Below are 16264 nucleotides of genomic sequence, written 5' to 3'. Positions count from 1 at the left end.
GGGCATCTGTACGTCCTCCTGATGGTCATGAGGGTTTCATTCGGGTGCTCTGGTTTCCTCTCACATTCCAAAGATATGCAGTATGTTGCTTGGACACTCTAAATCGACCATAGGTGAGAGTGTGTGTGTGAGTGAGTGGTAAGAATGAACTACCTTGACAGGGCAAGCCACCCAGCAGTGTAAACCATGGCATGAGGTGATTGTCACTGCTGAAGTGACATCCCGGCCCCATGTGCAAAATAGGAAAAGGTGTTAAGGATGGATGGAAATATATAGATCACACACACACACACACACACACACACACACACACACACACACACACACACACACGCGTATTGGGGAAAGTTTAATGAAGAAAACATTTTTAATGCATATAATTTCATTTCAATGTGGTATGCAAATCTCAGTATTAGTGCTTATTAAAATTTTCATATAGCCTCCTTTGCATCATGCCAGATATACTGATGATATGTAGCATCAAATTAATGTAAATTATGTACTTCAAGAACATGTGTGCATGTATGTATTGTGGGCTTGTATGTGAAATAGAGAAAGAGAGATGACAGACAGAAAACTAACTAATCTGAGGGTAAGAGGAGAATGTACTACCTGGGCAGAAATGGAGAGATTTGTTAGGCAATGCTTAATTAATATTTCAAGATGGTGCATCATTTAGTGTTTCTGCTCTTGAAATTCCAAATATTATTGTCTGACATCTTTTGAGATCTACTTTGCATTTAGTATAGGAAACATGTTCATATACATACACCAACAGATGTTAACATTACATGCAAATTTTGTGCAGCTAGTATAACCCAAACAGTTTAGACTGACATCATAAACTGATTTAATTAAGTAAAGTGACAATAATAAATGAGATGGAATTTTTAGCGTCTGCAATTTGTTCCTTACTTATGGACTTTAGTCATGAGATACGGTCCACATTACCAGCCATATCGACAACATGAGGGAAGTCAATCCTTAGCCAAAATTCTATCACCAAATTTCAAAGTCAGCAAATAAAAAAGGGCCATGGAAATCATCTGAATAAAAATAATATGCTTTATTATTTTATATTTAAAACTGAGAAAAGTCAACATGTTACAATACAGTCCAAAATTAGAAGTAGCATAAAATGTATTTTTGTTATGGAGTACACCAGCTTTATAACAATTAACACAGTAAGAGGTACTACAAATTGAATAATCATCCAGTGAGGTAAGTCTGCAAATATTTCTTTTTATGCATTCTTTTTTTCATTTTCATGTGGTTTGCCTGTAACACACATTTGCAATTTTTTTTTTTTGTTGTTGTTTTTGTTTTGTTTTTATTACTGATGTTTCACTTTACTGAGTGCCCATGTCAACGGTAGGAATAATTGCATTTTGCTAGTGTTTTAGAACTCTGTACATGATTTGTGTGGAATGAAATTCAATCTGCCTGTGCAGTTTGTTGCTCCATTGTGTAATGGCTGGAGATATGTTGCCACACAGTATAAAACCAGAGCAGTGAACTTTTGTACATCATTCAGTCTGTACTAAACTCTTGTTCGGTGCTTATTCTATAAGCAGCAGCCTTGAAAAATACAGATTTCTTTCCAAAGATTAAAAAAGTATATGTAATAAACAAACATACGGAATGTAATGGTAATCGTCCACTTTTCTAAATCTCCATATGTCTCAGAACAGCAACTCTCTTTGCAATATAACTGTCAGCTAACCGAAGATTTGTTTTCAGTGACACCGTAACTGCCTATATCCTGCTGTCTGATCATTTTATTCCCATCATTACAGCAATGATTGTCACACAGGTCACGTGCTTTAACAAACTGTGAGATAATGCCCCTTCTGTATAAATGAATAATGTCTATACATAAAACTTGGAAATTGTACATATCTGCATGCTGAAATATTGGTATGGACCATACAATCATGCAAAAATATTGTTTTCTTAATAAGGGATTTTCAGTAAACAAAAACAACATGCACCAATGAATGACATCCTTCTTCCCACACAGATTAAATTATTAAAGTGCAGGCAATCATTAGTCCCACATATGTGTAGCTCTTTCATTCTTCTCACAATATCAGTGCAAAATTGTCACTGCAGAGCTAATGATCTTTAGCTCCAAAATACTGTAGTTCAAATGCTTTGACAAATGCTCATGCTAAAAATCTGAGCAATTCCTGTAAACTAACTGCTCAAAGAGTTCCTTAGCCACTGGAAGAGCTGCTCCTTATAAAGAGTATGCCACCGTACATTTGCTTCAACAATTTCTACAGCTCTTGTGAATGAAGAAGTTGATCCTTCACCCCCTCCATGTTTTCTTATAAAGTCATTGAGCTGAAAAAAAGGAGAAGAATTGTCTGTGAGAGTGATAATGAAATTATTTCTAGAGCATGTCATTTTCACTTTATATTATACCTGCAGTATACCCACAACATTTTCTGTATCTTATCCTGTTCAAATGGATCTCATTATGCAGCACTACACAGGCATGCCAATTTGAATCTGTTTAACCAAGGTTCAGAATTACTTGGTGAAGGTAGCAACTACAAAGGTGCCACGACCAACTCCAAAGGAGAAGTGAAGACCTAATTATGAATCCTTTGTGATAAGTAAATTACAGATTGCAAATAAAATATGTTTAATACTCTGGAAAGCTGGAATGAAATTCAAAATAATCTAGACAGAAGTAATGCAATATAAGTAATTTTATGAGAATGAAGCATTTTATATGATACTAGGTGTCCTTGAATGATGCAGACTACAGCTGCAGAAAACATGGGCATGACTGGCTAGAACAAACTAAAAGAATCAATCAATGAAGCACTCTTTGTTTTCAGCAACTTCTTTGAAAACACATTGAAATAAATTAGGTATGTGTTTTGCACAGTTGTGATTCTATTTTATTGTACAATTGTTCTCTCAAACAATTATCTCAAAATCAAATTGAAGATTTAGTTTGTGCAAAGTAGCACCTTCAGTTGATAATATTTAGTACACACATGGAATACAAACAAAATGCAAACAGGCAGGGTCTACATGACAAATCAGTCTTCAAAATGTCTGTCTTCAGTCTGGCTAAATGCATTTTATAGTTCTTCGCACACAAATTAAAAAGGAAGAAAACAGGAATGGAACATTGAAGGACTTCAGTAAAACAATGCTAACAATGATGGTTAATTCACTTTATCATTAATCACTTCCTACAGGACAGATTCATAAAGACTATAGATGGGCAGATGCCACTCTTTTCATAAAAGTGACGTAAGGGAGAATCATTTAAAACAATCATTCTCTATCTGGATGCAGAGCTTTGAACATGCTACATAAAGAAAGGATTGTACAATGATAGTATGCCTGACTCTTGATGAGGTAACATGAGGCAAATCTGAATCTATTAGATGACTGATATAGCTTGTGAATTGGAGTAGAAGAATGTATGCTTGCCAGTTAAGAGATAAGAAAGGTATTCCAGGAAAGGAAATGTGGTTTGGTTACAAACCAATTTGTCAAGGGACATCTTTGGGGGGGGGGGGTATAGATAGTAGTGGGAATTAAGAGGGTAGGAGGAAAAAGGGGTTAAAATGGGAATGAGGACGATTGGGAAGAAATGAGGTAAGGGTAGGGAGGAGGGTTTATACAAGGTAACCGGGTAAGGAATCACATTTTGGCGTAAACCTGTTATGGAGCTGGATTACATCCGAGACACCCTGTAAGAATTTTGGTGGTCAGGTAGGCCTTGGATTAATAATGGTATGATGGTAGAGGTGATTAATGGTGGTAGAGGTTTTGTTTTGTCTCTCTCTGTCTAATTATCTGTTTTGGGAGTGATGAAAGTTAGGGTGTATTGGTCCAATGTAATGGATTAAATAAGTTGTTAGTACTGAAAATTTATTCCATTTTCTACGTCCACCTTCTCTTTCCTCATTTATTTTGTTTTAATCTGGTTTATATTTGAGGGTGTGAATAGATTAATTATGGTGATTAAGTAAAGGTATAAACAACATGGCTGTGCTGCATTAAAGAGCTTTGGCTCCTTGTGAATGCATATGTCGACATGCTCAGAAGTTTCATTCACTTGTACAGAATGACATTTGTGGTGGTTTATCCTAAATGATTTTGGTGGGGATGGTGGTAGGATAGTAATCCCTGGTGGTTCTGTGGTTCAGTTGCTTTCCCCAAGAGGTAGGTCTCATTTTAGGGTCTTTCCACGGGCCGTGAGACACCCACGAGCAATGGTTGCTCATCGCTGATGCATGTGGCAGGGTTGTGGTATGTGTATACCTCTCAACTGTCAAGATTTTATTTCATAAGTTTTGCTAATTTTTCCTATAGCGATTCTGTTTTCTTGCATGTCATTGAGGATTGGGGTCCCTGAATGGTGGCAGGCATTTAAGAATCAGCCTTCATGGCTTTCAAAAAAAAAAAAGTGCATGCCGACATAAGCTGCTATTTTTGTGGCTTCTGGGTATGGGAGCAGTATTTGTGGTTTGTTGGCTGACTGAGTAAAAGGAGGGAGGTTGACCTAAAATAGGCTGCAGTAGCCACATTATCTTTCCTCTCTCTCTCTCTCTCTCATGAAATCTGGGGGTGGAAGTAGTGCCAGCAATACTATTAATGCAGGAATTAAGTAGCTCAAAGCACACAAATCTCACACAGCATTAACTGCCAGATATTAGTTAATAGAGATGGTTGTGTTTTTTTTTCTCTCATGCACAGTTCTGGTTGGAGCTGCTGAAAGGTCAAGCTGGCTAACAGTTGAGGACATATGCATATTACTTAACTATGCAGAGTTTGCTGAATGTCCTAATTTTGCCTCAATAAACTAAATCTTAACTAGTTTGTGAGACTCAGAATAATTTGTATAATAAAACATTACATAAGCACTAAAAATAGAAAATAGGGGAATATTTATAGTAGATGCATTTTCTTTCTAGTATAAGCCAAACAGGCAAGACTGCTTTTATAAAGTTGTACAAAATGTAAAATAAATCTCATTATAACTTAACAGACCAAGCAATAGGTTTGAAGTGAGCTTGCTAAAAGCTTTACAGTACACATTTAGACTTTATTTAATATATTTATTGTATATTTTCCTTCTAAATGGATCTTAGTGCATATTCTCAGCTAATGGAAAGCTATAGGAGTTGCCATCTATTTTGATCTGACTTCATAAAGAGGGTTTAAGCTTAACAGATTAGAAGATGGTTGCCAGAGAAGTGTCATGAAATTTACACTTTCACAATTTAAAATATTTAGTATCAGCAGTATTCTTTCAATTAACATCTTTCTTTGTATAATATAGTGCACTCTTTCAATTGATAGATGCTTTAAAGGTACAAAGGGCTTTTAATGCATTCTTCAGCTACCATATAGCTAAAAGGCATACAAGAATTTGGAAGTAAAAAAAAAAGTGAAGTAACAATACAAATGAGGTTTCTTTTCTCATGAAACTGAGGTGATCATTGAGGGTCTTGAGAGTGAGTCTCACTTATGCCATTTGACTTATGTTTGGGCTGATAGGAGGTGGTTCAGTACATGTATGACTTGAGAGTAGGTAGGATATGTGACGAACTAGGTGCTTCGTTGATTACACTGAAGTGAGAAAGCCTAAGCAAGGCATTGTTTTGAGATTCCTTGCAGATGAAGACCACGTCTACATCTCTTGCCATTTGCAAAGGTAGCAAATGGAAGGAAAGCTTTACTGAAAGCTAGGGACAAGCGGATTAAGGGCATTCATTTTTATTTCTCCTGAAGTTGCATGTTGGCCAGTTATTCAAGTAGTTTTGCATGAAGATTAGTAAGTCAGTGCATATTTTTTCCATTGTGGTGCCTTTTGGAGCATTTCAGTGGGATGGCTTTTTGGCAGATGGATAGGGATGTTGATGAGGACTTACATTTGTTGACAAATGTGGTATGTGATGTTGGGTTGGGGACATAGTTTGGAGGGTTGGTTTGTTGCTTGTTGGAGGGAAGGAAGGATGATGGGGAGGATCTGGAGTTTCATGTTAATCTGGCGTGGGAGGTTCAGTGGGAGTTGTTGGGATTAGGGTTCATTTTCATTTATTTAATATGGCAGTGGCATGGGTTGTGGTGTTTGTGATGTTAAAATGTTATGATGGTCATTTGAATTTCTTATTGCTTATAATGGCTAGTTGGTGATGGCAGGACAGCTATTAAATTGATTTTTGAAAGGAAACCTCATTTGATCATTATTATAGTCACTGGCTGGTAAAATGGGGCTGCAGTTTGGCATGATGGTATGCAATTGTCCTTCAGTTGTTTTGAGTGGCATTGGATTTAGTGAATAGTGTATGATTGTACAGTTGGCTGGTAATGACCTGTAAATCATTACACGGCTTCTACTGGAAGTTAGGTAAGTGAGAATGTATCTAATACACAGAGGTTATGCTAGGTTATGGTTTGTTACTTAAGCACTGGAGATGGATCATTGTTTAATTTCAGCCATTAAGGCAATTGGTTACTTTGGCTATCTATGTGAGAGGGCTTTGGGAGGTGATGGCATGGATCCAGCTTGGTTAGAGAGGATGAAGTACACAGAATGATGTTTGGCTTAATGACTTATAATGGGTGGTTTGGTTGTTGGACGTTTGGTAGGAGAGATGTGGAACAGCCTGGTCAGGATGGTGGGTAGAGAAGAGGGGCAGGCTTTCCCTCTTCTGTTCCCCCCTGGTGCTGGATGTTCATTTCAATGAGTTGGGAAAGGAAAGTGAGCACTTGGAAGATGCTTGATAAGTAAAATAAGCAAGTAGAGGTAAGGACACTGCTTATTTGGTTGGGTGTTAATTCAATAAGTGGTAAATAAAGTGAGTGGTGGGACGCTGATTCATAAGTAAAATAAATGAGGGGAGGTAAGGGTGCTGCTTATTTGGTTGGATGTGTAGTTCAATAAATGGTAAATGAAGTGAGTAGTGGGATGCTGCTTCATATGTAAAGTAAGCGAGTGGAGGTTTGGACGCTGCTTACTGGGTCAGGATGGGCAAGGTCATGCTGACCTGGTTAACATTACATGGATGTTTACACTGTGATTAATGTCAACTCTACTATGTTTCAGATGAATTAATAAGTATTGGTTAACAAAGTTGTTTATGGAAGTGCAATAAAAGTCGTCAAATGTCATTTGGTGTGATGTGTTTGTTGAAGGAGACCGGGACAGTGTGTATTTGGTACTCAAAAGTTAAGTAAGGCATTCAATTATATTTGCAATAGAACATTTATGAATAAACTTGGTAGCCTTGAATAGTTAAATTAGTAGCAAATGAGAGTATATATTTTTGCTTTGTAAACATGAACAGACAACAATAAATGAAGCGCAGTTAATGGGAAGAAAGGCAACCAATGGTGTTCCACAAGAACTTTTAATGGGCAATGTTTTCAGATACTAGTACAATACCAGGGCTGCAACATGAAGTTTGTATTGTTATAGACTGCATGAAATTGGCATTCTGGTGTTTTTTACGCATGCTTCTGTTAGAAGATCTGTTTTAGTTTTGGACGTCATGGTTTTGGGCATGAATATCATTTTCAAAACAGCTTTCAGTCCATGTATAGAAATAACTGCAAGAAAAACACAGCCATGACATAATTTTCACTGTGTGATACCTGAAACCTCCTGTAATGGAAGCCCATGGGATAAATGCAGATGACCCCTTAAGGACATCAAGTGTGTTTGCTACATGGCTTCTGGATGCCTATGACTTTTTTACTTTTTATGTCTTTATGGCTACAGTCAGGCCAATAAGGACAAATTTCACTAGCTATGGATATGTATGTTTTACCCTTTTAACAACCTAATAGCATAGCATAACTGGATAGTTTGGCTATATTTTAGAAACACAAGGTCTTAAAATTAATGTCATGCGATGTACAAATTTGAGGCTATGATATAAATCCTCTATAGCATCTGTATGCATTAGTGTGACATTTAACATCTTGTGACTTATGGAAAGCTTTCATAAACCTGAAGGCAACTCATTCAAAATTATTTTTTTAAAAAGAATCATACTGAAAAATATATATATATGTACACAGAGAACATACAGTTTCTCAAAAAGTTCATACCTACTAACAATAACAGAAAAATGCTAAGTCTGGAACTTACAGATTGCATGTGTATAAGAGAGAGAGAGAGAGAGCGAGAGAGACAGAAAGGCTAAAAAGCCAGGATTTGTATGCCTTCTAGCAGAACTCTAGTGGGTAGTGAAGATTGATTCTCATCAGTCATACAACAGCTACTGGGGAACAAATTTAGCAGAATTATTGCACATGGGCAAGAACAATGAGGGATACTCACAGTTATCTTTATGTTAAGGTACACTATATGTGCGGAGTGGATTGTACTATTTAAGAAAAAAGAAAAAAGATCTTTGAGTCTGATATCAACCTAGAATTAGATTAGGAGAAAGATAAAAGTGAAGATAAAGGACTGCATGTCAAAGCTGTAACAGCTTTACTTGTTAGTATTTACAGTTTGAAATTCTCTGAGACCTGACCATAACTCTTTGTAACACATATGGAAACTTTAGCTACTCCACTGTATCACCAGTAAAAAAATTGTGACAACAAGAAGTGGTTAACAGCTTTTAAAGCTGTCACTCACTTTAAGCCGTTTTTCCCTTTTCTCCGGCATACTTTTATTATCTTGTGTTTGTATGTCAAATAGAAGTATGTCACCATTTTTGCAGCCGTGGGTAGGTTTCTGATACAATTCTTCAGGGGCTGTCATTTGTGTGACAGAGCTTGACTCATTAATAACAGACAAATACTGCATCATGCACCATGGGTATGTCATTTAACCGTCATCTGTCTGGATTGCTATGTTTTCCCTTTTCATTTTCAGAGCTAAGATCTGTGCTATGATGCTAATGATGTGGTTTGAACTACAACATAAAAATAATCATGCTTTCACTTACTTTTTTGATTGCAGTGTATATAGCATGTTGCACAGCTGACTGACAGCTTATTGTAAGCTCTCATGCTTTATGCATGCATGCATTCACACACTAACGACATATAGCATGTATTTGACTTTAGGCACACTTACTTCATGCACAGAATTGTTCATTTAGCATGTCTCTGAGATAACTTGATAGATCTAGATATGGTTGTGTTCCTTCCTTTCTCCTTTCTGATTATATGGCTATATCATAGTTCCAAGGATTCAGCATATCCCCTGCATATTCTTATACCTGGTGTGATGTTGTTGCAACCATCATGTTGACTGAAACATTATGTTGCATACCATGACCATGGTACACACATTTTAATGCCATACTGTAAAGCCTTACCAGAGATGTTCAAGTACCAGAGGTGCATCATTTAATGGTCAAAACATGCTCAGTTATATAGTATGTGTGCTGTTCTGCCTGGTATATACCTTATTTGTCTGTTTTACAGGTGTTTATATGTTATTTCACCAGTCTGGAAACAGTACTGTAGGATATGGATGAATCGTATATAGACATTTTGTATGCTACCTGTGTGTTAGACACATGCATTCATGACTAGATGTTAGAGGTCGCAAGCCTCTCAAATATTTATGTGTGAACTTTAGGTCACTGAAATCAATGAAAACATCCTTTATGCTGGAAACAATGCTTGCCATGTGGGTGTGATCAGTAGCATCACTTATGTTGGAAAGACCTGCATTTTGTAGAATCCACATATTAATGAGATTCCATTAGCAAGAGTTTAAGGCATACATCTGCATGCCTTGAAATGTGGGATTATGCATCTAGAGGGCTGGTATTCAATAGTGTATACTGAGGCGTCTGAAATAGATGCAATATTCCAGGCAAACCTCTGGAATATTCCACTAACCAGACTTCTTATTGCTCTGATGATGTCTGGCAGTAGGTACTGTGGGCTGACATATCATGGAAAAGGACATATATGTAATCTATGGCTATTGCACCCATGTGATAAAAGTTTGGTTGCTCACAGCTGGTAAGCATAGCATACTAAAAATAGATGTGATGCTGAAACTATTTCACTCTGTGGTTTATTTGTACTTGGGCAAGTAGCGCATATTATTTATATGGTTGTCTCCATCATCCCCAACATAAAATGATGCCTGCATCTTTTCAGGTGACATTATGTCAGTGGACTTGTGTTGTAGTGCCATCTTTTGGATTACTGTTTCCTACTTAATTACTTGAAGTACATCTTTAAGTTCTGTACTGCTGTATATGTATTCTTGTGTTTACACAGGCATTGTGTACTACAGTCCCTACTTCTATACCACAGTTTCATGCCTTATGCATATTTTTTGTCTTAATTACCTTGACTTTAGTACATGTATTAACTCTCCATGTCAGTGGTACACTCTTGGAGCCATGTTTCTGAATAACATGCTTAATGTTTCCTACAAAACATTTCTAAGCACATTCAGAAATTAAAACAAATACATAAAAAGCAAACCACTAAGGGATAAATGCTCCAAAGCCAGTCACAGAATAAAATGTAAAAGAAATAGATAATAATGCTTAGGAGCAACCCAGCACAAAATAAAGTCTCCAGCATCAGTTGAATACTAGTTAAACAGCAAAAAATGTTGTAATGTCCAAAAATAACGCGTTCCAGATAAAACAAAGTATCTTTAATTTGGGCACATAAAATAGGTAAGCGCTTTTGCCAAAAGGCTTCCTCAAACCATTAGCAAACAGATACTAAAACCTTTAGCTGTCTTATTTATAATAAATCATTAATTGAATAATTAATCCCAGTGACATCATCAAAAATGTTAAAGTCCTAGGCTAGATGAGATAAGCATATACTAACACATACAGAAATACAAAAGTATTTCCATCATACGGAATCAAACATTAAAAAACACTCAGAATGCACATACATAGTTGTATAAAAAAACATTAATATAATAAATAAAAAATAAAAATACACTCCAAACACTAATACCAAGTATATAGAAATCTATTTAACAGCTAATCTCCTGTTTTTCAAATCAGGCTTTAATGGAATTTTGTCATTAATTTGTGCTGGGTTGCTCCTAAGCATTATTATCTCTTTTACATTCAGAAATTAGCTGAACCATGAGACCCTAGAAGGTACAGGAATTCCAACCATCTGGAGAAAAACTACATTAGGGTTCATTTGACTGCATCCATATGAAACACCACCCAAAAATAGCTGATTGGAACTGTAACCCCAGTAAAGCCAGTAACACTTATGAACTAATGCAATGCAAACTACTTTTCATTTAGTGATAGTTTGTCAAAATTCAATGCCTCCCCTAACCCCAAGAATACAGCAGCCTGTGAAAAAATTAGACACTGTCATTTTTGCTAGCATGTCTGGCTGAAGTTTTTTTTACATAATTTCAGATTAACCTGTGTATTATATGCCAGCATGACTAGTTGTGATATTGTAAATAAGTTCTTACATGCTGATTTATAATCTGTTTTGACAGAATGTTTTAAAGACTTGAACAGTGTTCTTTTACATTTCTAACTGTGCATATTTGTGAAAAAGATTCTAAATGTGAACTGTCACAGAATCAGCTGATCTGCAAATGATGCCATTGGAATGTTGACAGTTGCTATGTGTTGCTGTCAGAGGTTGAAAGACAGGAAGGAACTTTAGTAAACAGCTGTTGAATGATTTTCAAAATATGAAATGAAAATTAGAACTGGAACAGTTTTGACATTTAAGCTGGTCTATAAAAGGCCTGCTGAAGACAGTTAAAGTCAGTAGTTGTCAGTTAACAGCCAGTTACAGTCAGTTACCAGTTACAGTTGTCCAAAGTTGTACTGTGCAGTAGATTGCCAAAAGGACTCACCAAGAACTATAAAGCTGCCTTTAATGTAATAATTTAGTTTAGATCAGGGACAGCGCTCTTTAGTCAGACAAGAAAATGATAACTAATCAGAGTTTTTCTAAATGCTGGATTTATATCCTTCAGTATTGATTTCATTTTCCTGGTGACTGAGTTTTGTTTGCTTAATGGAAATTACTGTTTTATATTTTTAATCATTTTGCTGATTATTAAATATTTTTATTAACTTACATTATGGCTGATCAATCAGTGTTTTCTTTTGTTGATTTGAGAGTGCTTATACCTGCTTTGATAATTCCTGGGCAACTCCGAAAGCCTAGTTGCTTCAGGTCATTTGCTACTATTTGTTTTAATATCTAGTTTCATAACTGAACACCCCTTGAAAAGGGCATGTAGGTTCTCTGATTGGTGCCAGCATGTTACTGTATTATTTTGGGAAAAGAACACAGCTGGTAATCTGTGTCAGGCTTTCCCAGAAGTGTTTGGATGTATGAGATTCAATTCATTTAAGTATGACTGTATCAGAGGTCTTAAACTGGGACACATTGCTCTGGAGTGTGTAATAAGGAGTTACATTAGATGTCGACAGAAGTACACAGTCCAGTCCCAGGTTACAGAGCATGTTCCTGTTGTGCTTTTATGGGAAATTGTGAAATATTACTCCTGCTTAAGTGATAGTCTCACACTGGAGTCAGTAGTGAGGACTGAAATTCCTTAGTTACTGACCCAAGATAGTGGAGAATGTCACACAGCCTATGCTGGATTACTCTTAGAAACTCTGCACAAGCAAGTCAGTGGCTGCATAGAGGTTGCTGTATGTACCAAAAGTAAGCCTAGAAAAAGTCTCTGAAATAAACCACCCTGGATGCACCCCAAATTAAACAGGATATACAACAGAAGGAAAAATATGGCAACAATCAGGAAAGGTAATTCCATTAAAGATGAAAACTCTCTCATCAAACTAAGTTGCCAAAAAATAAATAAAAAAGAAGGCTAAGTAGGTCAAGCAAAACAAACTTCAAGTAGACGACAGCCATGAGGCCTTCATCAGCTGTGCTTTAAACATGAAGGGAAGCACACAGCAGTAGGCTGAGCTGGTGGTTAATGTTGCCACATTCACCAAGCCTGTTGATGCAGTGAATCTGATAGCAGACAAATTTTAAACTTTACTCTCCACCCCCCTCACTCACCCCCCAATAAATACCATCAAACATAACTCCTCCAACTATAATTAGGGAGTGTTTATTCACTCTGAGCATTAAAGTCAAGAGCACAGCCTCAATGGGCCCCAATAACATCCTGGGATGCCTTCTAAATAGTCTAAAATACAACCTATCAGGACTCCTGGAGTCATTATTTAACTATAACATTAAAACAGACTTTGCCCCCTAAGACTGGAGGAATGTAACAATGACAGTCATTACCCTTCATAAGGGAGGACCTTCAAAAGCTCCAGGAAACTACAGACCCATTAGTCTGACTAGTCTTATTTTCAAAGCCTTGGGAAAAATTATCATGGACATTATCAACAAGGACATAGGAGAACTTCAGACACTAGCTCCATACTAGTTTGGTTTTGTCAGAGGAATGTCATGCCTACTGGGAGCACAGTTGCGAGGTTAACATAATAGTTAAGGCATTTACTTTACAGACACAAGGTGCAGGGCTTGATTCTTACATGGGATAATTGGCTAAGCTTAAAATGATCCACAAGGCCAGTTAGTTTAGTAGTAATCTATAAATCTATGAATCAACTAAACCTGGTGAACTTCTTTGAAAAGGTCACTAAGGAAATGGAAGAGGAGAAAGCAGATCATACTGCCTATATAGATCTGGGTAAAGCATTTGATATAATAATACATTGAGGAATTGCCAACAAACTTATGGAGCTAGGCATAAACCTCTTATAATGTGCTAGATAGCTAGCTGGTTCACGGATAGGATCCAAGAGGTTAGAGTGGGTGAAGCCACCTCCAAAAAGAGCCCATCGCCAATGGACTACAACAGGTCTCTATGATGGGCCCACTACTCTTTGACATGTCAAAGACCTCTAACTAATCATGCTCACAGATGACTGCAAACTGTGGGCAGTCAATGAATCTCCTCAAGATGACAAAACACTTCAAGTAGGGCCAACACAGACAAGCATTTGGTGCCAATCCCATGGCTTAAAATTCAATGCCAATAAATGCATCATAGTGCCTTTTGGGAACTCAGCCACCCCAGTAAATATGTCATCAAAAAAACACCCCTAAAAGTTCATTCACTATTCAAGGATCTGGGAACTCATCCAGATAGTAATCTAGCCTTTGACTAACATGTGTCTAAGGTAGTAAGGAAATCTTTCTGTGTTGCTTAGATGATACATAAGGCATGACATCAAGCTCCAGAGAAGTCATTGTACACTATACTGTCCTCATCTGACCCATCCTAGAGTGTAATGCTCTCTTTGGTATGTATCTGACCAGTCACATGCAGCAAATGGAACATTGACAAAGGTTCCTTACAAAAAAAATACAGGCAGCAAACAAAATGTCCTACACTGATTGCATCAAAGCTCTCTTTTTTTACTCTGTATCACATAGGCTACTAAGAGGTGATCTTTGCCTAGCATAGAAGGCATCCCTGGATCCTGTTTTGATGAGACTTTTTTCACGTCTGAAAAAACAAACAGCATCAGAACTACTGGATCAAAAGACCTAAATTTTGCTTGGAACATAAATAGGACATGTTAGAGAGACAGATATGTTTCTGAGAGAATTCTCATTCTCTGGGACAGGCTTCCCATACAAGTGAAGCAGATTTCCTCCCTAACCATACTTAAGTGCAAGTTGGTCCGGTATATGGGTAATCAGAAATTCACCCCGGTCTGGCACCTATGTCTCTAATGGAAAGAGGTAGTCAGTAAATCACTGTATATAAATCAAATTTGTGGAACACATTTGGGCTGCACTGCTAGGCTTATAAGGGCCCCAGTACTTGTTAGCCTATTATACACCTAAGAACCTACGAACATTGAAATTAATGTCTGACATTATGTCTGCTGATACAAAGAACCTTGTTTTGGCTGATCACACATCCATTTGAAATAAATTATTTTGACAAATTCTAATGCACGTGCCACAAATCTTATGTTGATGTTATTTCTTAATTTATTCTTTGTTTAATCAGTCATCTTACTGTATAAAAATTACCTCACATCGACTATAACATGCCATAATTGCAGCATTTTCTTTTCCAATATATGAGGTGTGTTCTACTCCTGCATACTTGCAGTATTCAATTGATTTTTACTTATACCCTCTGGACCTGGGCCTCTGCTGAAAAGGGATTTTGCCTAGTCAGGTTTTCCTGGTCAAGAAAAGTCAGATAAATAAATAAAAAATAAATAACATTGATTCTGAAAAAAAAATATCTTGCTGAGAATACAACTGTTCCTGCAATGAGTCAGTGACAATAGCCCACTTCAGTAATATACTACAACAATTTTATTTAATAAAAAATTCATAAAAACCCGAAAAGCCCAACTCTACCACTGTTAATCATATGGGAAACTGCCATGTATGCTGACAGCAGAAATGAAATGTCCCTCTGAAAATTAAACAGCTCTAAAAGTAGATGTTTTAGTCAACCACCTTTCTTCTTGAGTACACTGACAGAGAAGAGTCTAAATCATTGTAAACCTATTTAGATTCTTACTGCTGTCCTGCAGTAGTTAGAACTGGCCTTTGTTATGCTCTAGCATGAAGCTACAATTTAATGGCAATGAGAGCTGCTAAACAAATCATTGTTAATCATTTTCTAGTGTGAGAGAGATACTTAACAGTTATCTTTTCCCTAAATGTGGACATTCTTGTGTTAGTCCTTCTACAGCATTGATTTTATAGCACTCTTTTTTAGAGATAAACGCCATCAGTTTGCATTTCGATACATTTGTTTTAAAAACATTCTATGGCTTGATTCTTAACTTTTACTGGTTTTGTCAAGGACAGGAAAGTTAATGTCATGATTAATAACCATCAACATATGCTATCTAATCACATTTGTGGTACGGAGTCCTGGCCCTTAACTTTAAGAAAGTGGCATTCTTCATCAAACCATACATTCCCATTTTTTTAAAGTTGCTTCATTTTCTGTTAGAATTATTTGCAATATCCGTAATTAAGTCTGATGAAAAATGTTCTGTTGTCTCTCTATATGTGGCCTCATACTTTCCTATCTTTATCTCATAGCAAATTTAGTTAGAAGTTCCTCTTTTATGCTTACTTTTCTGAGACAGTTTTAAAAATGACAGTTTTCTTATTTCTTTCTCATTAATTCTTATTGTCATAAGCTATGTACTAAACTGTAATTTCTAATTTCTACATTTTAAATTCGTTAGTAGTGGCAGATGGTGATTCTTTGTCCAAATCTGCAAAGTCATTCAACATTAATCTGTTACAT

The 16264-nt window shown here is 36.6% G+C and overlaps 1 protein-coding gene across 1 annotated transcript in view; it reads right to left on the bottom strand.

Moving 5' to 3' along the window:
• Positions 1–1047: 1047 nt before the first annotated feature.
• The window catches only part of TRHDE (thyrotropin releasing hormone degrading enzyme), a 5519112-nt gene continuing 5503895 nt past the window's right edge, over positions 1048–16264 (bottom strand). The window contains 1 exon segment of the mRNA XM_044088069.1: positions 1048–2346. Coding sequence (XP_043944004.1) covers positions 2197–2346 — 150 coding nt within the window. The 3' untranslated portion in view covers positions 1048–2196.

The sequence above is a fragment of the Protopterus annectens genome, chromosome 11.part0 (genome assembly GCF_019279795.1).
Source record: "Protopterus annectens isolate FY-2018-M chromosome 11.part0, PAN1.0, whole genome shotgun sequence".
Lineage (NCBI taxonomy): Eukaryota > Metazoa > Chordata > Ceratodontiformes > Protopteridae > Protopterus > Protopterus annectens.
Note: the sequence above shows the minus strand (reverse complement) of the source record. Positions and strands in the feature narration are given on the sequence as shown.